This window comes from Xylaria bambusicola (assembly GCF_022495145.1).
Source record: "Xylaria bambusicola strain CBS 139988 unplaced genomic scaffold F5B22scaffold_49, whole genome shotgun sequence".
Taxonomy (NCBI): Eukaryota; Fungi; Ascomycota; class Sordariomycetes; order Xylariales; family Xylariaceae; genus Xylaria; species Xylaria bambusicola.
In genome coordinates, this window is record NW_025953602.1 from 185,204 (window position 1) to 211,704 (window position 26,501).

Genomic DNA, 26,501 nt, shown 5'->3' on the forward strand with positions numbered 1-26,501 from the left:
TGTACAGTAGGAATGCACTTTATCAGTGTTGCAGTGAGTCATGCATGAGCGCATTGATCAAATGAAAGTGCTGAAAGTGCGTTGAAGGTGGGCGGAGTGGGGGCTAGAGCAGCCACCAGTTAGGGCAATAGCGCAACAGCTCCAGCTCCAACTTAGTTGGTTTGTGCCAGGAGCTCCCACTCGGTCGCGTGGGAGATAAAACACGGGGCTGGAGAGACTGCCGCGCAGGTTCTCTCAGGTTTGTGTACCACTGGTGCGGCACATTGTCTTGCAAACAACTACATCGCCAATTGACTCTGCCGAGTTGTCCTGGCACCGTCACAGCTTGGTGATTCGACATCGTCTTCCCAATTATTGTCTAGCTCCCATCTACTTCGCACCGGCTGCCTGTCATGCTCGTCTCTATCGGTCGCTCTGCGACTAGACGGCTGGTTTCGGCCGCCCTCACGACTTCTTCCACCAACCTCGTGATCTTGCAAGCTGCCGCCAGAGTCCGACTCAATGTACCTGGTATCCAGAGACGTCTTCCACAAACTCTTCGTGGATTTGCGACTGGGGGCCGTCCCAAGAAAGGCTCCCCATCTAGGGCTGTGAAGACCCCGACCAAGAAGCCAGCAAAGAAATCCACCGCCACCGCCAAACCAAAAGCAAAAAGAAAGCCTGTCAAAAAGACCAAGCCCAAATCTGCGGCCAAGCCGAAGCCAAAGCCGAAGAAGCCAAAAATCTCTGCTGAAAGAAAGGCAATCAACGACCGTCGGGATTTGAGAGAGACTGCCTTGTTCGCAGAACCAAAGAATCTGCCTGTAGGTCCCTGGCAGACCTTTATCTCCGAACGCATCCAAGGTTCGAAGGGTTCAAATACGTCTGAGAAATTCAGCGAGTTTTCCCAAGAATTCAAAGCCCTATCCTCCGATGAGCTCCAGGTTAGTCAACTACAGTACAGAACCGTAAAATCGCCACGCTAATTCACTCAGCGACTTAAATCTAAATCTGAGTTGGCCAAGACGCAAAACGAGGTGAGCTACAAGGCGTGGGTTGAATCTCATACGCCTCAGGAAATTTTCGATGCCAACTTGGCTCGAAGAGCCCTGAAGAGAAAATACAACATCCCTAAAGGCAGCGTCAAACTCATCAGCGATGAGCGTTGGCCCAAGAGACCAATCTCAGCCTTTACTCTGTTCACCAAGGCTCGATGGGCGTCTGGCGAATTCGCAGGTATTGGCAGGGCCAGTGGCGCGTCTGCGAGAATTGGACAGGAGTGGAAGAAGCTTACCCCAGCGGAACGCAAGGTAGGTCTAAACTGGTTTCCCTTATGTCACATAACTAACCGTATCCTAGGTGTATGAAGATTCTGCCAAGATGCAGCAGGAGACATATCAAAAGGCAGTGGACGCAGTACGTTCCGACAAGTAAGCCAATACGAGCAAATCCCCATGGCCGTAACAATCAGCAGGCCTACACGTCCGCCTGTATTTATAGATTGTGTGTTCACCCACGGGAGGGTTACGTTAGCTCGGAAAATAATTGTGCTCCCTTTCCATCATCTTGTCGTTTGTCCACTAGTGTCTCTCTGAGTGGGATTTCTCCTTCTACCTAGTTTCTGTACAGCCAGAGAATCTGTATGATTCTGTGTATCAATGGCTGGACTGTATAAGTTTCAGAGCAGGTACCTTGGGCGGAATATTTGAAATGGATTATGCATTTAGTGCAATGGATTCAATATTGGGGTATTACTGTTCAATCTTCTCTGAACAAATACATACCTCTTTCTACTAGTTCACAGAATTTATGTTTGAGACAGCCAGTGAAACTATATGCAATCATTCCTTTCGCTTTGTGGGTGGCTCCTGGGGCTCATTGTAATGACCCTAGCTCCATCCGCATCCACCCAGCAACATCCTGTAAATACGATCTCGCGGTGACTTGAAAGCCATAGAACGTAGTAAATATGGGCTACCACTGATCCCCAGCAGTACGTTCTTATCTCTTCAAAGTCATGATCCCTCTTACACCAAATCCCCCATCCAGCCATACCAGTTCCGATATAGTTTGCGAGGAAAGCCCACGCATTAAGTTTCAACTGAGGTTCCCAAGATGAGCAGTCTACAAGCCAATAACCACGCTCGGAGGGTCTGAGCTCTCTTCTTTGTTCTGATGGTCGAAAACGCAAGGGTAGGTCCACATCGTGGCCAAGCTTTTCTAACCCTCGAGTGATCAGCTCTTGAGATTCGATAAATAGCTCTGATGTAAGCGGCTCTGGGGAACGGATTTCTAAACTCTCATATGTGAACCCGTGGCTGCTCAAAAAACTGACCGTCACTCCGGGCTTGCGATTGGTGGATGACTCTGGACCAATATCACTCGATGCTCGTGCTAGAGCATGCGGATTGGCAACGGGCCCAAGCCGTCGTAGTTTGGCGACTGGTTCAGAGTCTGCCCTGATAAGTGTTGCCAGCCGTGGTGATGATAGAAATGCTGATTCCTCGATGATAGTATCATTAAAAGCATTATCAACCAGAGATTCCGACTGTGGTATGGAGTGCCTGCTGGTTTGAGACTCCGACACCTGATTTCTAGCAAATGGTAGCTCTGCGGTGTTTTTGGGTTGAGGGGTACATGGTATCAGTTGTGTACGAGGCACGTGATTTCTCTGAGAGAAATGACGAGAACTACACCGGGGTGTACAGTCATGCAAATCTATCAATCTACTGCTTTGCGAAGCTTGTCTTGGAGATGTCGAGGGTGATTCAAAGTACTGAAGGTAGCTCTCTAAGACTCTGGTTGGGGATGTAAGGGAGCTGAAGCCCGCGTGATTCAGAGGATGGGAATCTTGCACGATACTGGGAGGAGTTTGCCATGATGTTTGTGTTGCTGATATTGGAGTTTGTTGGATGAGGCGGCGGTCAGAAATTTCTCGTGGGCGCATATGCATTCGTGGAGAGTCGGCGTTGTCAACCACGCTCTTGAATGAGACTTGAGGTGAGCGGAAGGATTGGATTCGCTCATCTAGTGGCATAATGGAGGATTCGGCATCATTGGCGCCCCTTGACCCTGACGTGCCACTTTGGCTCCTACCATTTTGGCCTCTACATGAGTAAATATGAGTGGTTTCTGTAGGTTCAAAGGCCAAGTAAGCGGCCGCTAACGATCGGTATAAAGCATCATGAATTGCTCGGCTCGGTGCCCCAATATGCACAAGGATTTCCGTGTCCGGTTGCTCTTCCATCCACGGGTATTATAGGGTTGCCCATATGCTAGAACCAGCGGCATAGATATCTGGGAGGGAGGAACTCCAAACCAAGACAACTTGAGCAAGCAAGCCCCTTCGAGACTTCCCTGTTGAGTGTACCTTGGGGTTACGGGCACCTGAGGAAACGCGAATGTCAGCAATGCATAGACAAAAATGAGCATGATGCGAAATACCTATCTATTGTATCTGGTAGGGAGTCCTAGATAATATCAATGGGATATTGAACTGTTGAGCAACCGCTCCCGTCTATATTATTTAGGTAGTTACTTATGTACGGATATGTCATGTTCACTTAAATCTGCCCACTTCCGACTCTTGTTGGATTGTTGTTACTTTTGAGGTTTAGTTGTGCAAAGCGGCAAATTTCAGGAATCCAGCTTAATGCATACCAACACAACAACGCATACAACACAATATAATCTTTTAAACCTGATACACCCGTCCACTACTGAAATGATTGATATCTTTGTACTCAAACAATACCTACAGCCTAGTACCTATAGGTAAGAGACTATCCAGTGTACATCCTTATATCCTCAAGAGCTGCTCCAGGTACCTTATTTTACCTACAGTAGTTAACACCTTTGCGACTTAGTACCTACCCAGGGAGGTTAGATGCGTACTGAAGTATACCTCCTGAGTCAGAGTAGGGCACCTTACTTAAGTACGATGGTCTTGGACTTGGGCATCACTAGTAGTGGAGGTATCAACTGCATCTTTAGGGCAGCAGCTCCCAATTTAGGCACCTAGGCACATACCTAGCGACATTTATGGGTACCTACCTACTTACTTAGGAGTACCTACTGGGATCTCCCCTCTCCTTCAAATTCCCTACGGGGCTATCCTACACTACAAGGGCCCTATGAATCCCGCCTGTCTCCTTGTCATCCGCCTACCATATCCTTCGACAACTGAGGGCTTCTTCCCATTCCTTATAACAATTCTCTTGTTGACGACGATCAATTAATCTCACAGGTATCGCCCAGCCTAACGTTGCGCCAGCACAGCCTGAACCGAGGCAATAAGTTGACCGGTCAAATAATACTAGCCTTAATCATTTGCTTCGCCTTGTTCCTTGTGCCTCTTTTCCGCCTATTACCCATTATAGCGCACACTCAGAGCCCGCATTTGTCTTCTACTACCTACCTACCTACCTACTCTCGGGACTTAGGACACAGGCTCAGCTCCAACTCCCTGTTGAGCCTGTCTCTGCAATATTCCTCTACGTCGCCTATTGCTTCCTGCGAACTGAACGTCTGGTTTTATTCTGTCCTCGTATTTCGGTCTCCCTAGCTTTGGTCTTCGTATTTGCGTCACACGTATCTTTCGAAGACCCCAGGCCTTTATCGCCAAATCCCAATGTCTGACGTTGAACAACGCGACCATCTTTCTACTGCATGCCGAGCGTTTGATCCTTTCGCCTAGACAATAGAACCCCCCAAGACACGCCGACGACGCTCCCTTAGACTCAAGAATTCGTACATCTAACCAGCTGTTGGTTTGGCCGCCATGATGGGTCCTGATTATGGAGGCGGTCTCTCCTCAGATCGGGTCCACGCTCACCCCCCTCTTGCCAACGACGGTAGTTATCAGCTCGATCACGATCGGCCGAACATGACGCCTAGTCCTTCATACTCAAACGGAGGATATCCTGTACCGACACGACCAACAGGCTCGCCCACCCTCAGTGCCCATAGTGATCCACGGAGGAGCGGTGAGCGAAGTAGATCTAGGGCACGTAATGGAAGATCAGCAAGCGGGTCGCTTCGTATATGTGCGAAATGTGGTGAGCCTTTGACAGGCCAGTTCGTGCGGGCTTTGGAAGCGACATTTCATTTAGAGTGCTTCAAGTGCCATGTGAGTAGATGAATTGACTGTCGCATGGCAGGACCCTGCATTAACTTTATGAATCCAGGATTGTGACCAGATTGTTGCTTCTAAGTTCTTCCCGGCCGACGACGAAAATTCAGGCGGGCAGTATCCATTGTGCGAAACCGACTACTTTCGTAGACTTAATCTTCTTTGCCATCAGTGTGGTGGCGCTCTACGTGGTTCCTACATCACCGCCCTTGACCGAAAGTATCATGTGGAACATTTCACATGCTGTCTATGCTCAACTGTCTTTGGGGCCCAGGATAGCTACTATGAACACGATGGTGATGTTTACTGCCATTATCACTATTCAACGCAATTCGCCCAACGATGTAATGGCTGCCACACGGCTATCTTGAAGCAATTCGTGGAGATTTATCGCAATGGCCAGAACCAACATTGGCACCCCGAGTGCTATATGATTCATAAGTTTTGGAATGTACGCTTGGCGCCGCCTGATGGCAACGAAGAACAGCCGCCTGAAGCGCCAGATGCTGAGAGCCGGGAGCTTGTGCGTCAAAGGGAGGAAATCATGGAGGATAAGGTTTATCGAATTTGGAGCGTCCTATCGACCTTTGAAGAATCATCTGCTGCGTGTATTTCTGATATGCTGCTTCATGTCAGCAACGGCTCGTATATTGATGGTGTTTTCGTTGCCAAGAGATTTATTCTTCATGTGGAAATTCTATTCCAGTCTGCCGACCGCCTTGATGAGACTCTCAAAAGGCTGGACATGAAAGGTTTGTAGGCCCCACAATTGGCATTTTGACTGTCGTTTACTGAAGCTATCTAGCTTTGTCATATGGCCGGGAAGCGAAACTACTTTGCAAGAAGGTCGTTTCTTTTTTTTCATTATTGTCCAAAACACAAGAACCAAACATATGGAAAATAGGCGTCACACAAGAACTGTTGTCCCTCGTTACTGGGCTTGCCCATTATCTCAAACTCCTCATAAGAATTTGTCTCCAGGGTACCCTCAGGCTTGAACGTGAGCAAGGCTCATCAGATGGGCTGTTTCAATTTCTTGGAGATCTCGGTATACTAGAATCGATGAAAAGCGATGATGATTCGTTGCAGATAACTCTCGGTATGTCCGGGTTGTCTGCAAACGATTCAGACCAGTGTACATTGTGCCGCAAGCCTATAGAGGATGAATGTGCCTTAAGTGGCGACAAACGGTGGCACTTAGGTTGTGTATCTTGCGGGCGATGTGGTCGCGAGTTAGGTAAGACTCTTGATCTGGCTCGTTTGCATCGGGAAAAAGGAATTATCTGTGTCGACTGCGAAGCACAGTTTGGTGAACATGGGCAGTCTTTCGAACGAACCTCGAAGCTTCAACAATACATCTTTCTATTGAAGGTAGCCTTGGCGCGCTTACTTGAGATACTCCGAAACAACGGTGCGCTGCAATACGGTACAAATGATCAGGATCACGACGGTGGCAGACCGTCACTCGAAAATGGAACAGTTCTGCTTCGATCCGACTCGCGGTCAAAGTCATTTAACGATGGGGAGCGTCTCGAGAGGGAGTCGTCTTACGAGAACACTCTCAATGATGTACGCAGGCTTAGAAGCACACGATTTGACAAGCATTTGTCATCAAATTTTAGGAAAGCTCGGACGTCGAGGATCATGGATGGCCCAGACGGACATTCGGTACATCCTGGCTCCACGGGTGCAGATGGAGATCTGCGGAACAAGGCGTTACAAATTGACGAAGAGCGAGAGACCGGGCCAGGGGGCACAACGGAGCAATATTTCGGACACCAGGATGCTTTGACTTTAGATGATATTCCTCGAATTGTCGCTGCAGAGCAAGCCCGAGAGCAACAGCCCAACAAGCCCACACGCCAAGAACTCTTCAGATCAGCTACTACTGAGCCAATATACGGCGGCCACCAACGAACCTTATCTGGTGGCAGAGATGCTGATTTTAAAACCCTAGGTGAGCAGAGGGGTGCTAGAAAATTCTTCTCCGAGTTGTCTGGATTAGAGTACTTCATTGTTCGCCACGTCGCAGTGTTAACGATGCAACCAATGCTGGAGCAAGAATTCACTCTTGAAGAACTTCTCGGACTTATTGAAGCGAGGAAACCGCCCACATTCTGGAATAAGTTCGGCAAGGCGTTTGGTAAAAACGATACCCGCAAGAGCGCTAAGAAAAAAGGTGTATTTGGCGTTCCCTTGGAGATTATTCTCGAGCGAGACGGAGCCGATTCTACTGATGGCGTTGGCCCTGGCGCTCTTCGAATACCTGCCATCATTGAGGATACCATTATAGCTCTCAAAAACAAAGATCTCTCCATCGAGGGTGTTTTCAGGAAGAGTGGCAACATTAAGAAGCTCACTGAACAAGTCGCAGCCATAGATAGGGATGGCTGTGATGTCATTAGATGGAACGATGAGTCACCTCACCAGCTTGCAGCCCTTCTCAAACGATATCTACGCGACCTTCCCGAACCTTTAATGACATTCAAGCTCTATAGAGTATGGATCGCAGCAACAAAAATAAATGACCCCGACAAAAGGAGACAATGTCTTCACATGGCCTTTTGTCTTTTGCCGCAGACCCACCGAGACACGCTAGAGGTCTTATTTACCTTTTTCAAATGGGTTGCAACCTTCCACCAAGTGGATGAAGATACGGGATCGAGGATGGACGTCCACAATCTTGCCCGAGTAATTGCTCCAAATATTCTTCGCATGAACACCAAGAGTGCAAGCTTTTCTGATGAACCCATGACTGTCGTTTCGTGTGTCGAAGAGCTTATTCAATCAAATGAGGAGATGTGCATGGTCAGTTGCTGCTGTCTTCATTTCCTATAGATTTTAACTGACGTTGAATTTTAGGTTCCTGCTGAAATCATGGGGATACTCAGTGACTCGAGCTTGTTCAGTAACAACGGTGATATCACAACGAAGGAGATTTTGAAACGGATCGAAGGTCGCGGCCCAAATGGCGGCATGAAGCTTGATGGTGCAGAGTTTGGTTCGAGACAAGAAAGTCACAGAAGGGCTATGGCCACACGGGTCGACACAGACCCAACTCTACTCCAAGAACCCACCATTCCTTTCACAAATACCCAAGGTACTCCGCCTCCACAATGGCGACATCCCGACAATGATATTACCCACCCTGAACAGTATGAACGAAGCGGGACACCCCAGGCAGATCTTAGTCAACGCAAGGAGTGGCGTAACTCTGGATGGAGTAAACCAAATAATTCTCTTGCGACGGGCTAAAAGTATTGATTCCGCCGCGTATATACATTCCAAGCATCGCACCATCAATTACCTGTATGGACGTTATTTGTCGAGCATAGCAACCGTTGACTTCGAGCTAATGCTGATGTGTCATGACGACCCTGCATGAAACCCACGCGGAAATTAAAAATGAGCATTTACGGCCGGCGTTGCGAATCTTAATTCATACTTGAGTGGTCGCACTTTTCAATTCGCTTTCTAGTCCTGCTCAGAGAGGTTTGAACGCCGGGTAAATCCCATATTGACTTTCTTCAAGAGACGCGTTTTGCTTCTGGGATCACACCCCGTTCCCTACGGGCTGGCAGCGTTTGTTTGGAGTAGCGTAGTCACAGTTTTGTTCAAACCTAGCTTGGGTTGCAAGATTGATGTATAATTCGTACCTCTCTTATGAACCCGAACTACATCACAAAATCTTAACCTGGGCAAAGTCTAGGAGGAGCCTGAAGTACCAGAAGCTTTGATAGGTGCGCTGCCTTTTCCTTGTCAAGCTGAGGGTCCTCCTAAATGAAGCCTAAGAGGCAATGAAGCTTCGCCATCTAATCTATTTGAGCGCAATGGCTCAGGTTGGATCTCGACAAGTTTACTCAACCCATGTGCTCAAGGCAGAGGACCATCGCGCTGTACGGTTAGCTAGACACTGCAACAAGAGTACCACAATGGTACTTGAAAGAAGCACAGCCCATCCAATTTTCTCTCACACAAGTGACACTACTATCTTGTTCATCAGTGCATTTGGGCGATACGCCCTAGCTAATTAGAATTTTATCAAGTTGTATATACGACCTAATTACACAAGGAGCTGTGTGCGGCACGCACAGAAAGCCCATGAAGTGATGATTATATGCTGGGCAAGCTTGCGTAAGGGAAAAACAAATAGAGGACAGTTTTGTCGTCCTCATCCACAAAATGCAGTCATGTAAACGACTACCTTTTCTATCCTTTATAGTTCCATCACATATTGTCATAACGCCTTTTCATACCTTTATTAAGTTTTCCTGCTCGAGCGTCCAACGTACGGTGCGCTTTACGCCATCGTTGAGACTAACAAGGGGTTCATAGCCGAGCCGCCGTCGGGCTTTAGCAATGTCGTAGTAACGGGTCATAGTACTATAGATAATGCGCTGGCGAGTGAGGGTAGGCTGACGGCGAAGGAGACCTGCGAAGCACTCGCTCAGGTAGCCTAATATGAGGCCCACGTCGCGGCTCATAACCCAGGCATGATCCGTCCCACGCGGTGAGCCCGCCTCCCGCCAAATAGAGCGCATCATGTCCCAGAAATATACGGGGCTACCATTACTCACGAGGAAGGCCTCACCATCGACTTTTTCGTGGTCGAGAGGCTTCGTTTTGGACGCGTGTGTGACAAGCAGAGCACGGGCTGCTAGTAAATGTGCGTGTGCTACGTTCTCGACGTATGTGAAATCGAACATGTTGGTGTTCAGGCCCACCTGCACCTTGTCATTGCCGCCGCGGTATACCCCTATTGCATGGTGCACTAGCTGCATGTCGCCCTCGCCAAAAATGCCCGATGGTCGGATGGCGGTCGTTAGAAGCTCCCCTTCCTGTGTGCTGTTGGCTTCTAGTACAAGTTGTTCTGCATGAGCCTGTCGAGAAGGGTGATTAGTATGCTGCGGTCTAACTTTCTGCTTTCGCAACAGTGATATGGGGGCGCAAGTCGAGCCAGGTAGACTCACCTTGGTTTCTGAATAGTATTCAGACTGTAGTTTACCGCGTATGACGGGATATTCCTCGTTCGCATTGACAAGATCGGATTTATTGTCGCTTATGACGCTGGCGGAACTTGTGTAGACAAGGGCCTTAACTTCGTTCTTTTGACAGGCCGCAATCACAGCACGCGTGCCTTCGACATTGACCTTGTAGAAAATTTCATTTGAGATGGCACCAGCACCTTGCGCGGGCGGTGAGGCAGTGTGGATGACAACATCGGGCTTGAGGCGGCCGAATGCCTTCAGGAGGCTGTCGCTGTCGGTGATGTCGGCCTCGACATATACAACGCCATCGCTAGCAGGGCGCCTGTTTCGCTGGCACTTGAGATCGATGACGGAGACTTCGCACTTCCAGTCACGCAGCAGGAGGTTCACGACGTGGTGGCCCAGGAAACCGCACCCGCCGATGACGAGGACGCGGCCAAGCACAGGCTGCTCGAGGGAAGAAGCCATTGTTGGGCAGTGTGCAAGATGGCAAGGGCGATTCGACGGAAACAGTTCGAGGGACGATCAGTTGAACTTGGATGCGAAGAGCAAAGAGGTGTATTTTCAGCTCTCGAAAGTGAGGAATGTCACTTCCAATTGAGTCCCTGAGGACAGACAAGCTACAGACCGTAATCTAGGGTTCGTCTTGAATTTCGTATTCGTATCCACCAGTCAGTGACGGAATCTATCCCCTATTGGATCCAGCAGAACGGCTCTCTCTGCAAGTACGGAGTACTATGTACTTGTGAGGACCCTCAAAAGGATGGGCCCTGGCTACATACATAGGGCCAGAAATGAGATCTAATACCTAGATAAGGTATCTACTGCCTACCTTTTACTATCTGCGCCTGGACGGGCACGGGCACCTTACTTCGTGGATTCAAGCACCTAAACTCTTAATTGGAGTGCTGCATTCATAGATGTGAATACCTAGGTAGGTAGGTAGGTACCTACCTCCCGACTGTACTATATAAGTATGTGCATCCATCCAGCCTGCATTTGCTCTACACTGCTCTACCTACCTGGGTAACCATTGCTCGTGGGCCTGCCCGGTATCCGTTCCTAGATCCAATCGTGCCGTCGGTAGTGGGTGCTTCCCCCAGATTTCCGTATTTCCTCCTCTGGTTGGCTTAGGTAAGGCTGGGTTTCGCCAAACTCCTACCGGATACTCGCGACTACCTATTTTGGTATAAAGGTAGGTATGCGTACTGTACCTTATGTACCTGGCGAGTAGGTAAGTAGGTAATCGAACGTTCCAGCGTTACACCTTGCTGATATCACTAGGTAGGTACCTAATGTACGAAGTAGGTATCAGGTATCTACATCGGTACCTACATATGTATGTAAGTACTTGGCTGGAACTTGGTGGTACATACTAGAGGAACTTGAATTGGTAGGTACATATAGACGCAACCCCACCTTCATCCAGCCTAGGTACCTACCCACCCTGGCTACCCTACAGTTCATACTGTACCTACCTTAGGTACCTTTGAGTACACAGGCAGATACCTACTGGCAAGCAAGCAACCTTGGGAGCCAAAAGCATTGCTAACTCCCAAGTCGAGCTCAGCTGGACCTATTGCCTTCTTGTACGACCTTCTATACCCAGCTGCGCGCGTGCCTTGATTCCCTCGCCATCACTTAAAACGCCTCCTGCTAGGACTAGTTGGATTGTTCAGACCTGCCGTCTTCACGTCTTTCTCTCGCCGTCTTCACAGCATAGGTAGCACATCCCGTCCTTCAGGCTCACATTGACAAGTTCCCCACTATTGCCCGCCGACTTATACGCCGCCCCCAACACGTTCCGGGCCCTTCGATGAGGCGTCTCGCCTGGCCTATCTAACTGCATCGTAGCAATGGCAGACCAGTCCATCATTCGTATCACTAAGGTAGGTCGTCATCATACCAAGCTTGCCCCTACCCCTGCTGTTCACAAGGGCGAGGGTGGTCAAGGAATAGGTAGGCTAACCTTCCCGTATTTCTAGGAGATTGGTGAGATTCAGAAGAACTCGGACTTGTGTAAGGACACCTTCCAAGATGCCAATAGACCATGGCTCTAACCTGTGCCCTCTGACCTCCAGCTCTTGCCGTCGCCTTCCGTGATCGTGATGTGCGTAACGTCAAGGCTATGATTATTGGTCCCCACGAGACACCATACGAGTTCGGCTTCTTCGAGGTTCGTCTCCAAACCTACTAGAATCCGCTTTTTCTTTGTTTGCGCTATCAGGAGGACTAACAAGTGTGCAATCTACTAGTTCTCCTTTAAATTTCACAAAGGTACTTGCGTTCTCGTGCTGACCCTCCGTCGTCTCCTGAGCGGACCTGCTGATCGTATTCTACTCTAGAATACCCCCGCAAGTCGCCCACGGTCACCTGTACCACGACCAATGGTGGTCGTTGTCGTTTCAATCCGAACATTTATTCCAGCGGAAAAGTTTGCCTGTGAGAGCCGATTTTGCCAATCCTTCTTGGACCTAGCTAAAGTATATGGTGTTCTACAGTTCTATTCTTGGGTATCTACGGCTTCTCCCACGTCTCGCTCACATGCCCACTGTCTAATATCATCATAGCACATGGCGAGGTGAACCTGGCGAAGAATGGTCAGCCGCCCAAGGCTTAGAGTCCATTTTACTTTCTATCCAGAGTCTTATGTCCTCGAATCCTTATGAAAATGAGCCTGGTTTCGAGCACGCAAATGATACTTCGGATAAAGCTAATCAGCGGGATTACGTAGCAAAAGTAATTACGGCGTAACACTCAATTCATTCACAGCAGCTAATGTATTGCCAATAGATTCGACATGAGACCCTGCGCATTTCTGTTATCCAGAAGCTTGAGGACATCCTCGGCATTACCTCGGCGAATGATTCACCTGCTACGCCTATTGAATACGACCCGCAAACTGATGGCCTTGATCTAGATGATTCGAGTGCAATATGGGAACCGTTCAAAGATTTGTATAAGCGTCGGTTTCTATGGTACTATGATACCTATCTTGAAGCCATGAAAGACGCAAAAAAAGATGTGAAGGATGGCCAAGTATTCACCCGTATGCCATTCGAAGGAGGCAGTAATGCAATGGAAGGAAAGTTTAACTATACCGAATTGGAGAAGCGCTTGCAGAACATCAAGATTTCTCTCAATGCGGAGCTTGATAGATGGGCAACAGAAGGACTGTCAGCTAAGAACAAGGACACCACCGTCCCAGTGAATCTTTCCCGCCAGTTTGATCAGATCAAGGAATCCTTCAAGAGGGATGACGTTCCGCACAACGTGGAGTTAGAAAACGGTAACCCATTTGTATGGGTGATAACTTACTTCGGACGGCCGATGACCAACTTTGATGGCGGCATGTTCAGGATCAAACTTCACTTTAGCCCTCGTTTTCCTGATGAGCAGCCTCGAGTTAGATTTCTTACGCCTGTTTTCCATCATCGAGTCACGTCGGATGGTATTTTATGTTACATTCCTAACGCTAATCGATGCGAGGACGTTAAGCAACACATCGAGGCTATTTTCAATGCGCTGGAGGAAGAGAACCCCCCATATGATCCCAGGACACAGGTCCACCCCGAAGCACACAGGCTGTATTGGGGAGGGGCCGAGGGTAGGAAAATCTACAATAGAAAACTACGCAGATCTGTTCAGCGGAGTATGGAGGACTTTTAAACCCTGGGCTGGGATTTCACGGTTAGTGGTGGAAATAGCATGGTCCCCGATCGTTGATGGGGGTGCATTTTCTGGAAGTGTGCATTCAAAGCAAGGCGTCGGTGGGAAGATCGGCTGAAGCTCGGCGAGGCTGCCATAAATTAGCTGAGACGTGTACACTTATGTTTCCTGAGGTGTGTACATTTGTGCATGGGCTCTCGTGAGTGACGAATCTCCTGTAGCTGGTCTATTTCCTCGCTCGCGAGACATCTGATGGCAGTCTTAATAAGACCATTCACATCCCTCTTAGCATTTGGAATTTGTACGTATTATATCACCAGTGGCTATTGACATACAAGATCCAGTTGGTTTGAACAGAAATGGCGAAGGTTTCGAAGGTACCTATTGAGACGACCAATAGTGTATATGAAAATGATGTATGTACAGCCGAAACACTACGTGCTATGAGAACTATGCGAATGCCTAGTCCTACCAATTAATGCAGTGTTTTACGCAATATAAGCACTCTCGTCTCATACATAGATTGAACAGAAATTCATTTGATACAAGCCCCTATTGCGCCTAGCACCTCAGAACTCAGCATCTATCATTATTCATGGCTCTGACTTTGTCTCGTCTTATCTCATCTCTTCTTCTTGTTGATGACAGAGAGGCGCTCTAGTTCATATTGGAGCATTCGAACATGTCTTGATAGCCATAACATGATGACCATTCCTCATTATTCACCTCATATTATTGCACAAAACACAGGGGCAGTCGACGATGAAAGCCCGATCTCCCAACCCAAAATCGCTTCGTCGCCATATATTGCATAGACATGCTACGCGCGTGATCACCGTTTCAAGGGTGTCGTTCCCGACTTCGCATCGATCTTGTCTTTACCAGGCGCATAGGGCGCCGCGACGCCGATGTACCGCTCTTGCTTCCCATCGCCACCACCCTTGAACTCGAAACGGCCGTCGGGCGTTAACACGGCTGGTGCACCTTGCGCTGGACGCTGGACTTGCTCGTTGTGCAGCTTGTCTAGTGACTCACCAACTACGGCATACTGAGACCAGTTGATGGGTGGGCAGCGGACTATATTCTGCGGCTTCGGAATCGAAACCCATTGCGGTACTGCTTTCGTACTAGGCTTCTCTGATGCTGATGCCATTTCTGGTTGGGCTGGGAAGTGCTTCGCATCTTTCTTCTTTTGGATAGAGTCATCCCCATCATTATCATCCTCATCGTTGCTGTCGCTATCTTCGTCTTTTGCGCTGCTAGCGAATGGGTTTTCTCCCTCGACATGTATCCGCCCGGCCGTCAGGTCACGGACGAAGGCTTCGGGCTCGGCGAGCGCGGTGCGTTTCACCCTGTCTAGCGTCGCCATATCTTTCTCTGCTTTCCTGCGCTGCATCTGCAGGATAGAGATGGCAGATTTGAGCGCAAGTACATCCGGATTCGAGTCGAAATCTATCGGCGCTGGCGCTGGTGCTGGCGCGGCGGTTGCGTCGACGTGCGAGCTGTGGGTGTGCGTTGGTCGCGGCGGGAACGTGGTGGCCTTCAAAGGTGGTGTGATCGGACTATATGTCGGGCGCACTGGCGACGAGGAGCGCGAAGGGATTTGGGGCTGCTGCTGCGGCTGCGGCTGCTCCCGTGAAATAGAGGTTATGGGAAGTGGAACTGGTATGGGTGTCGTAGATTGTAAAGGTCTTGCTGGTGGGTTGCTGCTGCTTGGAGCTGGGACCGACGGCCGGTTCGTCGATAACTGCTGCTGCTGCGAGAGCTTCGAGGCGGCTGCCTCTGTGCTGAGGGGAGGGCCTGCCATTGATGGCGCGGCCGCCTGGAGGATGCCGATCAAGATGAGTTGCGTGGGGTGGCGCGATGAGATATTGAAGCGGCGAGGGCCTTAAATAACTAGCGGATTCAACCCAGGTCTACTGCCGGGTTGTCAAGTCAGGCGCTTAATATTTGAGGCTCTTTGGTAGATATTAGCGTGAAACTATCTGTGGATGCATTGCTGGATGAGTGTATCTGAGTGTACTATGTAATGAGGGGACGTAATGATATATTTGGTTGATTCTGGTCGATTCTTGGCATACTGAGGGGCCGTATCTGCCTTTGTAGGTATGTGATGATAGTGTCAAGGGGCTGAAGCAGATACATAAGTAGGTATTTAGCGGGCGATTGATATCGGATAAAGGCCCGATTGGCAGCGGCTCCCTTGTCCGCTGTACTTCGTACGACGAAAATCACACAAGAGTACCGTGTTTATACAGTACATATGAATGAATGACTGTCTCGTTCGCCCCGAGAGCTGCTGCCCCAAGTTTGCTGGTTCACCTATCTGACCTACCTAGGTGCTACGCAACTTTTGAGGACCAGTCAGACTACGGCCACATACCTACTCTAAATACTTAGAACAATGCTTAGCCCTGCAGTCGATACTACTATGTACCTCAAATAAATCATCACAGGTAGTAAATGCGAGTGCAGGACCGGGGGTGCTATGTACTAAGTATGGTTTTGAAGTAGGTACCCCGTACAAGATTAGCATGGCCGATCGATCGCGCTATACTGTATACAACATGGCTAGATCCAAGATCCGGTGGCGGGTAGAGACGGGGAAGTTTGACAGAGAAGTGCCTACCTACCTCGCCTACATATTTAGTACGAGTTGCCTGGATCTGTTGTTACCGAACCATTATGCTTCAGCGAGCTGACCACGCCATTTTTCGCGAGCATCGCTCCATTAAGCCAACAATTTTCTGTGGCCTCATGCCGAGCATGTCTTGAGGTACCTACATGTATTGGTCGAAACAACTAGAAAATATTGGTGGAAGATCGCCTACGCGCTGTTGCGCTCAGACGCCACCAGTGAATTACATACTACCTACTATAAGTAGGTACCTACATATGTAGGTAAGTCTCGGGGGTATGGTAGGTATCTCGGATTTCTAGCGCCTAGCTAAGCACACGTGGGTTGTTGTTTTGCAAGTTCAGCTAATATTGGTACTGATTTGTCACGAGCTAACGGTGACTCCCTACCAGTAGATGAGAAAATGAAAATCAGAAGCGAAGAGCACCACATTATCCTAGACAACTTGATGTACTCGATGTATCCATGGATGTATCTATATAGTACCTGCACATCATTACATTGCTGTAACCGCCCCGAACTCATAAGAGCCTAGACCTCTTTACCTAGATCTTCCATAGGTACCTGACTAGTACTACCTACATATGTAAGTACTTATACCAATCAAGCTCTTCAGGTGCAAGTTTGTTCTGCTGGGCAACCCTTCAAGGTAAGTGCCAGTGGCAGCAGACTGTTGCGGCAAGAGGCTTACGATACCTACGCCTTCCCGTGGTCGATTGTTGCTTCCCACACTCTCGGTTGCGTTGAACAGCTGGGTCCTCGTCTCCACCAAGTTCCCTCGTTCGGACCTCAGAATCTACCACTTTCTTCCGCGTCTTCATTTTCTACCCTCAAAGAGCCTTGCGCCGACCGCCAAAAGACATAATCGCTTTCTGACAGGCTCGTCAAGCCTGGTGATGTGAGGACCTAAGCTAATCTTCCTATATTGACGCCGTCCACACAGCCTGTCAGGTCTCAATACTTAGTGGGCTTCTATTCATGCGTACGAGTGAGCTCGAGGCCCTAATCGCTGCGATACAACATTTATGGGGTCATTCATTCTGACTTTCTTGCCATCTACCGTGTTAGTGATGAGACACACAAGGGCATTTTGCTTATATTTCACATCAGCTGCCTCTGTGCCCCATCCCGTACAATGGTAGGGTTTGTTGAACATTTCAGAAAGCCAAAACTTCCGGTTCTTGAATCGCCACGGAACGACAGTGTCGTAAATCGGCAATTTGGATTTGGGCCACAGAATCTTGCACCACCTATTTTGCGAAACTTTTCTTATCCAACTAACGTCGCAAACACCAACTCACCGCTTTCTACTCCCACGGTATGGGAAGAGCAACCGTCTACCTGGGATCAGCTAGGAGAGATATGTAATTTCTCACTTAATACCAGACCCTGCACACGTCAGGACAGAACTGCTGGGTTCGAAGACCCCTTCTTTTACACTACAGACCGTACTCCATATAGAAGACTAGTCGACATTGATGAGAACTCCAACACTGAGTCCAACATCAAAACATCGATTGATCACCGGCCTGTGGTGCAAAAAAGACAACACCGAACATCCTCTCAGTTTCAGCCCAGTTCTCGTCTCTAGAAGAGCGTAGAAAAAGGCGTACCTAAGGATAACGGTTCAAAGGTCCCCATAAATCAATTGGTTGGCTATCACGTATTTCCCCAGAAGCGCAATTCTACTACGAAACTGAGACGCAGTTCGCTCGGGCATCATAAGACATCTTCATCCTTCGACGCATCTCGACTTCTCACCCGGTCTGGTAGTCTCGAACGTCCTATGTCTAGTTCGGGTATACCCTTGGTCGATACTAGGCTTGCACGTTCTACAAATGAGACCATTGAACCCAGTGAGCATCCCGCATTCCCTACAGGAAACATAACCGAAGGGACTTTACATAGCCCAGAAAAGGCTACACCTGTGCCATACGATCTGTCTGATGCTTATATTATAAGTATGGACTCCCCTAACTCAGGAGACAGTGCTCCCGGCCGGCATCGTATTGGTCCTGGCTCGAAGGAGCTGTCTGAAGACCGGAAATGTGAAGATGGTGCCTCAAAGTCACACAAGCCCAGAGGCAAGGAAGGGAGGAAGCGATGGTTTTCACAGTTAAAGGAATGGATTTCAGTATCGGAGCCCTCCACACAGGCGTTGATAAAATATAAGAAGGAGACATATCATAAGGCTGGCATTGCTCTCAATGATCCACTAGCTAATGCCAAACTCCACCTACCCGTTGCTTCGTTGCCACCGGAAGCCATCAAGCCCGGAGGCCGTGGGCCAGAGCCTGAAGAGGTTGTTCTACAGAAAGCCATTCAGCGCAAGAAGGCTCAGACAGGACCATCTCAGGGATCGCAATCGATCACAACCCATTATTCCTCGACGAGCACAGTGACCGCGAGTACGACAAAAAATGGAGAGTAATGTTGGGGCACGAAAGTGAAAAGAAAGAGAAACTTTGAGCGACATCAGTGTAACTGTCTCAATTGTATCTTTGTGCTGTATATAATATATACCGTTACTCCTGGTGGAGGATAAATAGCGTCATTTCAACTGCCATTGCTCTTTTGCTTCAGTTAACCCAGCGGTTGAGCTGATCTGAGATTTACACATAACTAGGTAGCCACTTTATATCTATATAAATTTGCTTCGCTTAGTAATGGAAATGGGACTTGAAGCAAATGAATTAGTCACAGTTAAGCCAAATGTTAAGCATTGTAAAAGTTTAATATGTAGGTGTGGCCGCCTTTAAAGCATTATACATTGGTGTGAATACTACTAGTCTACCTACCTAGGTAGCCTAGCGAGGCTATCTGACAATTACTAGGGACCACCCCTTCAGAACCCCTTCGGGTTAAAAGTCCCATTTATATAGGTATACTAATAGGCTTCGTTAAATAGCGTTATAGAGGAGTAGATAGGTAAATTATATTCGAAATAGCTTTAAATTCGTAGCTGAATAAGTGGTTGTATAAGTAGGTGTAGGTGGTTAAGCAGGTGGTATAGGTGGGGAGGTCTGAAGGGGTGGTCCCTAATAATTGTCAGATAGCCTCGCCTAGTTACAATTAATACGTAGTGGACGGGCAGGTGATCATAACCAAGGATGGTGACAACAACAATAACGAATCGCCTCGTAGAGATACAGGTGGTCGATACCGCATTGGGGATTAGTATAACTGATGGGTCGATCGCCTGCATTGCATCTGGATATGGCAGAACCTCTCTGGAGCGGAGACAAGCTCAAGAATACCAGTGGTGACGTAATGGTTAAAAGGCAATGACATGAGATACTGAAAATCGCATGTGTGTTGCATACCAACCAAGACGAGCCGGAGCAAATTCTCCAGATTCCCTGTAGACGAGCTTCTTTCGTAGTCGTAATTATATGTCTCTCAGGTGACTCCAATGGCTTAAGCAGGAGCTGAGGAAAAAGGATCATGGATTGGGCAACATTTAATCCGAGCTGTAACCACCTGGTCTTGAATGAAAGTAGTGATAAACTGCCGGTTACTTTACCTTGTCGTCATCCCGACATACCAAGAACCTTAGTGCTGCCTCTAAATCACCATCTCTACATCGTGCACTCTTGAATATATACAACGCCACTGTCGCTCTGTGTCAGTCAACTGAGCCCGAACGTTCTCGGTTGTTTCCCCGCTCGAGTCAATAATCTGTTGCCGTTATGAAGGGCATTTGGGGCTCCCACGAAGAGCGAAACAACGGTAGCTCGGACTGCGCGTCCGCGAGAAATTCGATCAATAATGAACGCGACTCGGCACTCCCCAATGAGCACACCCGGCTTTTGCCCAACCGGGTTGAAAGTGCGACTTATTTGAGTCCGGATGACCCAGCGGTACAAATATATCACTAACAAAAATGATGATGAAGACAGTACTAAATGCCATCTGTAGGTCTCGCCATATAACCTCTGGAGCATCCGAGTCACCCGATATTTCACCATTCTTTTAACTCTCATCGCCTTTGCCTGGTGGATTATCCTTCTAGTCTCGACATTCATCACTCCTCCGGGCTTTTACACTCGTGGTTCAGGGTTCTTCCCATTTAGCTATGCTAGTCTGGCACTTGCCAACTTGTTGTTCACCCTTGTATTCTTCGCAGTGCCTTCCAGAGCTGTGAGGATTGCAAGCATTGCCATAAGCATCCTTCTTCTCATCAATGTGATTATCTTAATTTCAGTACAGCAGACAAGATACGAGGAAGGGTGGGTTGGTATAGCTAGTGTTTTGTGTAAGTCGAGAAAACACAAAGATTTCCTCGTTGATCCCATCTGGTGTCGTTTGCTCGCGTGCTGATATGAGTTATCAGGGGCTTTTGTTACGGCAATCTGGACGCTCAGCACCGATCGGCTCGTCGAATGGGGAAAATATGAGGAGGAAGAACGGTTAACGGGACGAGCCGAAACTCGACGCACAGTGGGCGAGTGGCTTGCCGTTTTAGTATCAACCATCTTCATGGTGATACTCGCCATCGTCGTATTCTTCATGGGCTGCACACTGTTTCTCCGAGCGCTTGATGCTGGTTTGGAGGCACCTGGAAAGCGCTATTGGGTTGATGGTAACAAGTACAAGCTACACGTTTACTGTCACGGAAACCATACAGATAACAAGGGCGCAAAGTTACCGACGGTGTTACTCGAAGGAGGTGAAGGACCTGTTGAAGATGGGCTATGGGACTTTGCAAATAATGCCATTATGAATGGATCGATCAGGTTAGTTCTCTGGTGCCATTTATCTCCTCTCTGGACAGGTTCCGGGCCTCATTTTCTCCTGCATACTCCCGAAATACGAGCGGACTTATCTGGCATTTGCTGACTCCGGCGTGTTCAATTCAGTCGTTATTGCTTCGTAGATCGTCCCGGATTTGCCTGGGTGAGTATTGTTGACACAGCGCCAGGGTTTCTACTAACGAGATTAGAGTGATGCCGCGCCGTCACCCCTCTCTGCGGGAATGGCTGTTGAGGCTGTTGACGAAGCGTTGACGAGAGCTGGAGAGGAAGGCCCTTGGGGTTGGTAATCCACCAGATAAACACTTGAAAATTTACTAACAACTATAGTCTTCATGAGTGCTGGGATTGGATCCATATATTCCCGAATTCTTTCTTCGCGCCATGGCAAGAATATCAAGGGCTTGCTACTCATCGACCCGTTACACGAAGAGTTTCTCAACGACGTTGGCACTTCCAGACGGGGTTTCCTCTTGTGGTTTCGAGGCATCATCTCGCCATTAGGAATTGATCGCGGTATGCTACCCCTGGAGTCATTTTTTCCCATCTTGGATGCTCGTGGAGGCAATCGTTGCCTATTGAAGGGCAAGCATGTCTTGAGATCATATATATATAACTTCCAAACCAGCTCCCGTTTTACCTAAAAAAGTAATTACTGACTTTGGCGAATTGCAGTGCCTGGAGCTGTGTTCAGGGGCCGAACGAAAGAAGACCGTGTGTTTGGGCGAGCCGCATATCAGACCGGCAAATACATATTTGCCAAATTACAGGAAAACTTGGTAGCTGACACATTATCGAAACGTGACGTGGCTAGTAGCCGAGCTATCCAAGCAAAAGGCGTGCCACTTACACTAGTCAGCTCTGGTATCCAGATCCGTCAAGACAGCAAATGGGAGGAGAAGCAGAGAGATCTCAGCAATCTCACCCGTAACCTACAACATTGGGACATTGTCAACAACGCACCTCATCAGGTTTGGAGAACGTCCGAGGGGCGTAACATCATTGAGAAGAGATTGAGACAGCTAGTGCACGGGTGAAATTATTTAGCAGGTAATATTTAGTTTTGGAGGGCTTGTTGTTGTGCGAAGTTACTGGGTTTATGAACGCGAATGCATTCTGATGGTGTTTTGGTGCGTTATCTGCTGAATGAACATCTGTTGAACTCTTGGGAAATTGGCATTGGTATGTACCGAAATTGTATTGCATAGTATTGTGACTGATACCTATAAGTTGTTCAACTATGAATATGAGCCCGTGTATATTAACATTAGTACATAAGTGCGTAGGTAATCAGATGACAGAATTGATGAATGCCACGGATTTGTCGAGTCTCAAAGCACCAGAGTACTTGCAAGATTCAAATGCATGATGACGAAATGGCGAGCAACAGCAGTGGGGAAATTCATTTTTGTGGCTCAAGCTAGTGTAGAGCTTGAGCCACACAAACGCATGTGGCTGAGGGCACTTTACGCGTAAGAACGCGTCTCTTCGCAATTGCGCCTGCACTAATTGTACAATGGACGATACCACTGATAGAACGATGTGAATTTACAACATCAACGCAACTTTGTGCATGCTTGAGGAACTTCAGTTTCTTAAGCCCCTAATAGCACTGCACACGAAGCTAATCGCTATTAAGGATGGCCAGCTTCTTTGATCTTAAGGCGCGGAAAGCTGCCGCTACAAACGGGGCCTCAACTTCAAAAGCCAGCGAGCCAAAACAGGCAGCCAAGAAACAACCCTGGGTAGAGAAGTAGTGAGTTGCTCTGGATCCGTGCGCTGGGCCGTTGTAATGTTGCTGCGGTCGTGAGATGATGGTAGACTGACAGCTTCATATAGCCGACCTAAAACCCTCAGCGATGTCACAGCACAAGATCACACTGTCAATGTCCTGCAGAGGACACTACAAGCGTCCAATGTGAACCTCCCTGGATCTTCTATCTCTGGACTTCTTGATATTGACACAACTTCAGCTTCCTCACATGCTATTCTATGGTCCCCCCGGGACCGGCAAGACCTCGACGATCTTAGCTCTCGCGAAAGAGCTATACGGACCCGAGATGATGAAAGCGCGAGTGCTCGAGTTGAACGCTTCTGACGAGCGCGGCATAAGTATTGTTCGAGAGAAAGTAAAAGACTTTGCGCGAATGCAACTTACAAACCCACCTGCGGGCTATCGAGACCGCTACCCTTGCCCGCCCTTCAAGATCATTATCCTTGACGAAGCGGACAGCATGACACAAGATGCCCAGAGCGCCCTCCGCCGAACCATGGAGACATACAGTAAGATCACTCGTTTCTGTCTCATCTGCAACTACGTCACGCGCATCATCGACCCACTTGCTAGTCGTTGCAGCAAGTTCCGCTTTAAGAGCCTAGACCAGGGCAACGCACGGAAACGGCTCCAGGAAATTGCCGAGAAAGAAGGCGTCAACCTCGAGGATGGCGCGGTGGATGCGCTTATTCGGTGTAGTGAGGGTGACCTGCGAAAGGCTATCACCTTTTTACAGAGCGCGGCGCGGCTAGTAGGTGCTGTAGAGAAAAGCGACGACGATGGTGAGGATAAGATGGACGTAGATGACGATACACCCAAGGTTGTCTCTGTCAAGATTGTCGAGGATATTGCTGGTGTAATACCGGGCTCAACGATTGAGAAATTGCAGAAGGCCATGCAACCGAGGTCAGCGGGCGCAACCTACCAAGCCATTGCCAAAGTTGTGGAGGAACTGGTGGCGGATGGCTGGAGTGCTAGTCAGGTCATCACACAGGTAAGATCAAATCGCGCCGAAATTCTGTTTAGATTGGGCTTTGACCACTTCGAATAGCTTTATCAAGCCGTGATCAACGACGAACTCATTCCAGATCTGGGCAAAAACAAGATCACTCTTGTGTTCTCCGAAGTCGATAAACGGCTAGTTGATGGCGCAGATGAGCATCTATCTATCTTAGATCTAGCCTTACGGATATCAAATATCCTTGGAGGGAAAGGATGAAGAGACCAGACTAGCACCGTGAAACACGAAGATATTAGAATGAACGTGAAATAGGGGACACAGCATCTCAAGGTGTCGCTGGATCAGTGGTGCCTGGTAGCGTGCCTGACTGAGTTTGACCTAGAGCTACTTCGCTGGCACCTGCTTAAGTAAATACCACATGATGAGATAATCTCCTACACGTTTTGAATTTGTGTGAATTGTTCTCGAATAAAAGTACGAGAGACATATAGATTCTACAGGCTGTGTTTGGAAGCGATTGCGATGAATCATTGTGGATAATTTGGCTACTTTATCAATGGTAAATTGCATTTGCGCATATTCGTCAGCCCTGCAATGACGATTTGGGGATCTGGCGAATTCTAATATACCTCATGCTGTTATGACAAATTGGAGCAAGAAGGCCAATTAATTACAGAAATGAATATGGATGCTTCGAATATCTATAGAATCTCTGCAGTTATGAAGCAAAGAACTAAAGAGATTAAGATAGCTCTTTATGACGCTCATGTTGATGTATGCAGACTCTCATCAATATCACTCATTAATAAGGCCTAGGTTTCCATCAAGAATTGACCATATACTCTTGGGCCTATCCATTGTAGGCTTCTTGCTGGCACGTTTCTTGCCAGCACGTACCTCGCCGATGGTGCCACTTATTTCATCTTCCTTTGCGAATTCTGCATCGCCGTCCTCTGGCGCCTGAAGCGGCCCCTTGTCTTGGAGCAGAGATACTTGATGCAGCGCCTGCATTGCATCTTCGAGAGGCATCTGACCCCTGTCAACTGCCTCTGCAGCGGCTTCCAGCGTGACAATTTTGGCCGAATCTGCTGCGAATAGCCAGGGCCGAATCTGGTCCGTGATGGAAGCACTCTTTGTTGCTTTAGAGAAGCTTATGCCTGCGAGTAAATTTTCAGGTTTCGCCTGTGGATATTTCGATAATAGCTTGCTATCTTGTGCGAGACGGCGCAATGCTTTGTTGGTATCTTGTTGTTGTCGTGAAATCGTGGTGTTGATGTGTGCTTTCTCTTGAACTAACCCCCTTTGCTCTTGGGAAAGCGATTGAAGTCTCTCAAGATAAGGTATCAGCAGATAAGTCTGTGGCTCGGGAGCGATTGGCGCTGATGTTACCGGAGCAGGAGGAGGCCTTGATACATCCTCGTGCCCTGTTGCTTTCTTGGATTTGCCCAACAAGGAAACGGAAGCCATTATCTGCTTGCGTAGCTCGATATGGCGATTATACTCCTTTTCAATATTGACTCGCTGTGTTTCACGATCCAGGTCCTCGTTTCCGTTATTTTTTGATGAACCATTTCCATCTCCTGATTCGCCTTCGCCGGCTTTGCTCAGCATGTTCTCTATCCAATTCACAAGCGAGGTTTTGACTGCATTCAAGGCGGCCATCTGTGCTTCGGGAGACGAGTTACCGAGACTATGAGAATGATTTACTTTCAATTCGTTCAGCTGCTGCTGCTCATACTCGAGGATTAATTTCTCACGAAATGTAGCTTTACGAAGTCGCAAGACCATTTCTTCAGCCTCTTGATGCGGCGCCTCCTCGTTTTTTGTAAACCCTTCAATAAGATTCTTGGGAAGATCCGGGAAGGGTGCACAGTTGCTGAACATGACATTGGGATCAAGAAACTCTGGAGTTGCAGCTGATCGACCGTTGAACTCTTCATACGACTTTTTGAACGCTTCAAGCTTCTGATGCTCTCTCTCTAGCCTACTGCATTCTAGCTGCTCCTCGAGCAGTCTTCTCTCAGCATTCGCTCGAGTCGAGGAGGAAGCAGGACTAGTAGCAGAAAAGCCAGTTCTGTGTTCGGCCCGTAGCCTCGACAGTTCTCTTTGCAGCTCGACATTCCTTTGTAAGGACTCAACGAACACTCTCTGCCTCTCTTGGAGTGTACTTGACGAGGATATGGCTTCGTCTGGGTCGACGAGAAACATAGGACTGCTCAGATGTTCCTGCCCTAGATCTTTAGCCAAGTCTTGAGCCATGACCCGTCTCTCTGCTATGAGTTCGCTCCTGGGGCGCAAAAGCCGCCCTAGAGCCTCCTGAGCTCGTTTCGCTGCATGTTCTTCACCCTGTGTCGCGTTCATGACGATTTCTCGATTATTAACACGCGCTACGCCTTGGTAGTGCGTCCTTGGAAAAATTAGCAATAGAAAACACGAGAAACCAAACCCGACCCCTTCTAACCTCCTTTTTCTTTGGATACCAACTACCTACTCGGTGTATGCATGTACCTCCTGGTTTCTCGAATAAGGTAGGTTAGGTCCAGACCTACAGACCTCGGATCCACTAGGTACCTGGATGCTAAGAATGTACACACCTACATGTAAGTACCA

General features: G+C 48.4%; 10 protein-coding genes across 10 annotated transcripts; 6 read left to right on the forward strand and 4 right to left on the reverse strand.

Annotated features, from left to right (window-relative positions):
* The first annotated feature begins 70 nt into the window (after positions 1 to 70).
* On the forward strand, positions 71 to 1,612 carry F5B22DRAFT_404292 (uncharacterized protein). Its single transcript, XM_047971500.1, has 3 exons — positions 71 to 923; positions 975 to 1,289; positions 1,339 to 1,612. Exons 1-3 carry the CDS (start codon positions 393 to 395, stop codon positions 1,411 to 1,413), a joined length of 921 nt encoding a protein of 306 aa, XP_047827365.1. The 5' UTR covers positions 71 to 392; the 3' UTR covers positions 1,414 to 1,612.
* Positions 1,613 to 1,692: 80 nt separating this feature from the next.
* On the reverse strand, positions 1,693 to 3,611 carry F5B22DRAFT_404370 (uncharacterized protein). Its single transcript, XM_047971502.1, has 2 exons — positions 3,424 to 3,611; positions 1,693 to 3,366 (listed from the first exon to the last, which is right to left on the reverse strand). The coding sequence occupies exon 2, from the start codon at positions 3,224 to 3,226 to the stop codon at positions 1,811 to 1,813; it is 1,416 nt and encodes a 471-aa protein (XP_047827366.1). The 5' UTR covers positions 3,227 to 3,366; positions 3,424 to 3,611; the 3' UTR covers positions 1,693 to 1,810.
* A 1,148-nt stretch (positions 3,612 to 4,759) lies between these two features.
* Positions 4,760 to 8,365, forward strand: F5B22DRAFT_638767 (rho-type GTPase-activating protein 1; the record flags this gene model as incomplete). Its single annotated transcript, XM_047977628.1, has 4 exons — positions 4,760 to 5,107; positions 5,166 to 5,862; positions 5,916 to 7,918; positions 7,973 to 8,365. The coding sequence occupies 4 exons, from the start codon at positions 4,760 to 4,762 to the stop codon at positions 8,363 to 8,365; spliced, it is 3,441 nt and encodes a 1,146-aa protein (XP_047827367.1).
* Positions 8,366 to 8,885: 520 nt separating this feature from the next.
* F5B22DRAFT_404333 (C-3 sterol dehydrogenase/C-4-like protein) lies at positions 8,886 to 10,841 on the reverse strand. Its single transcript, XM_047971501.1, has 2 exons — positions 10,081 to 10,841; positions 8,886 to 9,990 (listed from the first exon to the last, which is right to left on the reverse strand). The coding sequence occupies exons 1-2, from the start codon at positions 10,564 to 10,566 to the stop codon at positions 9,361 to 9,363; spliced, it is 1,116 nt and encodes a 371-aa protein (XP_047827368.1). The 5' UTR covers positions 10,567 to 10,841; the 3' UTR covers positions 8,886 to 9,360.
* A 1,113-nt stretch (positions 10,842 to 11,954) lies between these two features.
* Positions 11,955 to 13,767, forward strand: F5B22DRAFT_638769 (ubiquitin-conjugating enzyme/RWD-like protein; the record flags this gene model as incomplete). The annotated part of the gene is made up of 7 exons (XM_047977629.1): positions 11,955 to 11,987; positions 12,084 to 12,117; positions 12,180 to 12,274; positions 12,354 to 12,375; positions 12,444 to 12,540; positions 12,669 to 12,837; positions 12,892 to 13,767. The coding sequence occupies 7 exons, from the start codon at positions 11,955 to 11,957 to the stop codon at positions 13,765 to 13,767; spliced, it is 1,326 nt and encodes a 441-aa protein (XP_047827369.1).
* Positions 13,768 to 14,183: 416 nt separating this feature from the next.
* On the reverse strand, positions 14,184 to 15,748 carry F5B22DRAFT_404465 (uncharacterized protein). Its single transcript, XM_047971504.1, has one exon. The coding sequence runs from the start codon at positions 15,572 to 15,574 to the stop codon at positions 14,600 to 14,602; it is 975 nt and encodes a 324-aa protein (XP_047827370.1). The 5' UTR covers positions 15,575 to 15,748; the 3' UTR covers positions 14,184 to 14,599.
* Positions 15,749 to 17,540: 1,792 nt separating this feature from the next.
* F5B22DRAFT_638771 (uncharacterized protein) lies at positions 17,541 to 18,836 on the forward strand (the record flags this gene model as incomplete). Its single annotated transcript, XM_047977630.1, has 2 exons — positions 17,541 to 17,971; positions 18,002 to 18,836. The coding sequence occupies 2 exons, from the start codon at positions 17,541 to 17,543 to the stop codon at positions 18,834 to 18,836; spliced, it is 1,266 nt and encodes a 421-aa protein (XP_047827371.1).
* Positions 18,837 to 19,375: 539 nt separating this feature from the next.
* F5B22DRAFT_621239 (mitochondrial integral membrane protein) lies at positions 19,376 to 22,490 on the forward strand. Its single transcript, XM_047975885.1, has 7 exons — positions 19,376 to 20,265; positions 20,324 to 20,660; positions 20,739 to 21,141; positions 21,265 to 21,301; positions 21,348 to 21,438; positions 21,487 to 21,672; positions 21,832 to 22,490. Exons 1-7 carry the CDS (start codon positions 20,095 to 20,097, stop codon positions 22,191 to 22,193), a joined length of 1,587 nt encoding a protein of 528 aa, XP_047827372.1. The 5' UTR covers positions 19,376 to 20,094; the 3' UTR covers positions 22,194 to 22,490.
* Positions 22,491 to 22,668: 178 nt separating this feature from the next.
* F5B22DRAFT_404584 (replication factor C subunit 2) lies at positions 22,669 to 24,212 on the forward strand. Its single transcript, XM_047971505.1, has 4 exons — positions 22,669 to 22,912; positions 22,996 to 23,074; positions 23,130 to 23,924; positions 23,982 to 24,212. The coding sequence occupies exons 1-4, from the start codon at positions 22,797 to 22,799 to the stop codon at positions 24,147 to 24,149; spliced, it is 1,158 nt and encodes a 385-aa protein (XP_047827373.1). The 5' UTR covers positions 22,669 to 22,796; the 3' UTR covers positions 24,150 to 24,212.
* Positions 24,213 to 24,574: 362 nt separating this feature from the next.
* F5B22DRAFT_404586 (uncharacterized protein) lies at positions 24,575 to 26,430 on the reverse strand. The gene has a single exon (XM_047971506.1). The coding sequence runs from the start codon at positions 26,250 to 26,252 to the stop codon at positions 24,687 to 24,689; it is 1,566 nt and encodes a 521-aa protein (XP_047827374.1). The 5' UTR covers positions 26,253 to 26,430; the 3' UTR covers positions 24,575 to 24,686.
* Positions 26,431 to 26,501: the final 71 nt, after the last annotated feature.

Excerpts from the sequence above, each read along its gene's own strand:
- F5B22DRAFT_404292 (XM_047971500.1), top strand. The coding sequence starts at position 393 with ATGCTCGTCTCTATCGGTCGCTCTGCGACTAGACGGCTGGTTTCGGCC. Across the intron at positions 924-974 it reads TATCCTCCGATGAGCTCCAG|CGACTTAAATCTAAATCTGA; the intron begins GTTAGTCAACTA and ends TAATTCACTCAG. Across the intron at positions 1,290-1,338 it reads TTACCCCAGCGGAACGCAAG|GTGTATGAAGATTCTGCCAA; the intron begins GTAGGTCTAAAC and ends ACCGTATCCTAG.
- F5B22DRAFT_404370 (XM_047971502.1), bottom strand. The coding sequence starts at position 3,226 with ATGGAAGAGCAACCGGACACGGAAATCCTTGTGCATATTGGGGCACCG.
- F5B22DRAFT_404333 (XM_047971501.1), bottom strand. The coding sequence starts at position 10,566 with ATGGCTTCTTCCCTCGAGCAGCCTGTGCTTGGCCGCGTCCTCGTCATC. Across the intron at positions 9,991-10,080 it reads AATACTATTCAGAAACCAAG|GCTCATGCAGAACAACTTGT; the intron begins GTGAGTCTACCT and ends CCTTCTCGACAG.
- F5B22DRAFT_404465 (XM_047971504.1), bottom strand. The coding sequence starts at position 15,574 with ATGGCAGGCCCTCCCCTCAGCACAGAGGCAGCCGCCTCGAAGCTCTCG.
- F5B22DRAFT_621239 (XM_047975885.1), top strand. The coding sequence starts at position 20,095 with ATGAAGGGCATTTGGGGCTCCCACGAAGAGCGAAACAACGGTAGCTCG. Across the intron at positions 21,142-21,264 it reads ATTATGAATGGATCGATCAG|TCGTTATTGCTTCGTAGATC; the intron begins GTTAGTTCTCTG and ends TGTTCAATTCAG. Across the intron at positions 21,439-21,486 it reads TGGAGAGGAAGGCCCTTGGG|TCTTCATGAGTGCTGGGATT; the intron begins GTTGGTAATCCA and ends TAACAACTATAG.
- F5B22DRAFT_404584 (XM_047971505.1), top strand. The coding sequence starts at position 22,797 with ATGGCCAGCTTCTTTGATCTTAAGGCGCGGAAAGCTGCCGCTACAAAC. Across the intron at positions 22,913-22,995 it reads CAACCCTGGGTAGAGAAGTA|CCGACCTAAAACCCTCAGCG; the intron begins GTGAGTTGCTCT and ends AGCTTCATATAG. Across the intron at positions 23,925-23,981 it reads CTAGTCAGGTCATCACACAG|CTTTATCAAGCCGTGATCAA; the intron begins GTAAGATCAAAT and ends CACTTCGAATAG.
- F5B22DRAFT_404586 (XM_047971506.1), bottom strand. The coding sequence starts at position 26,252 with ATGAACGCGACACAGGGTGAAGAACATGCAGCGAAACGAGCTCAGGAG.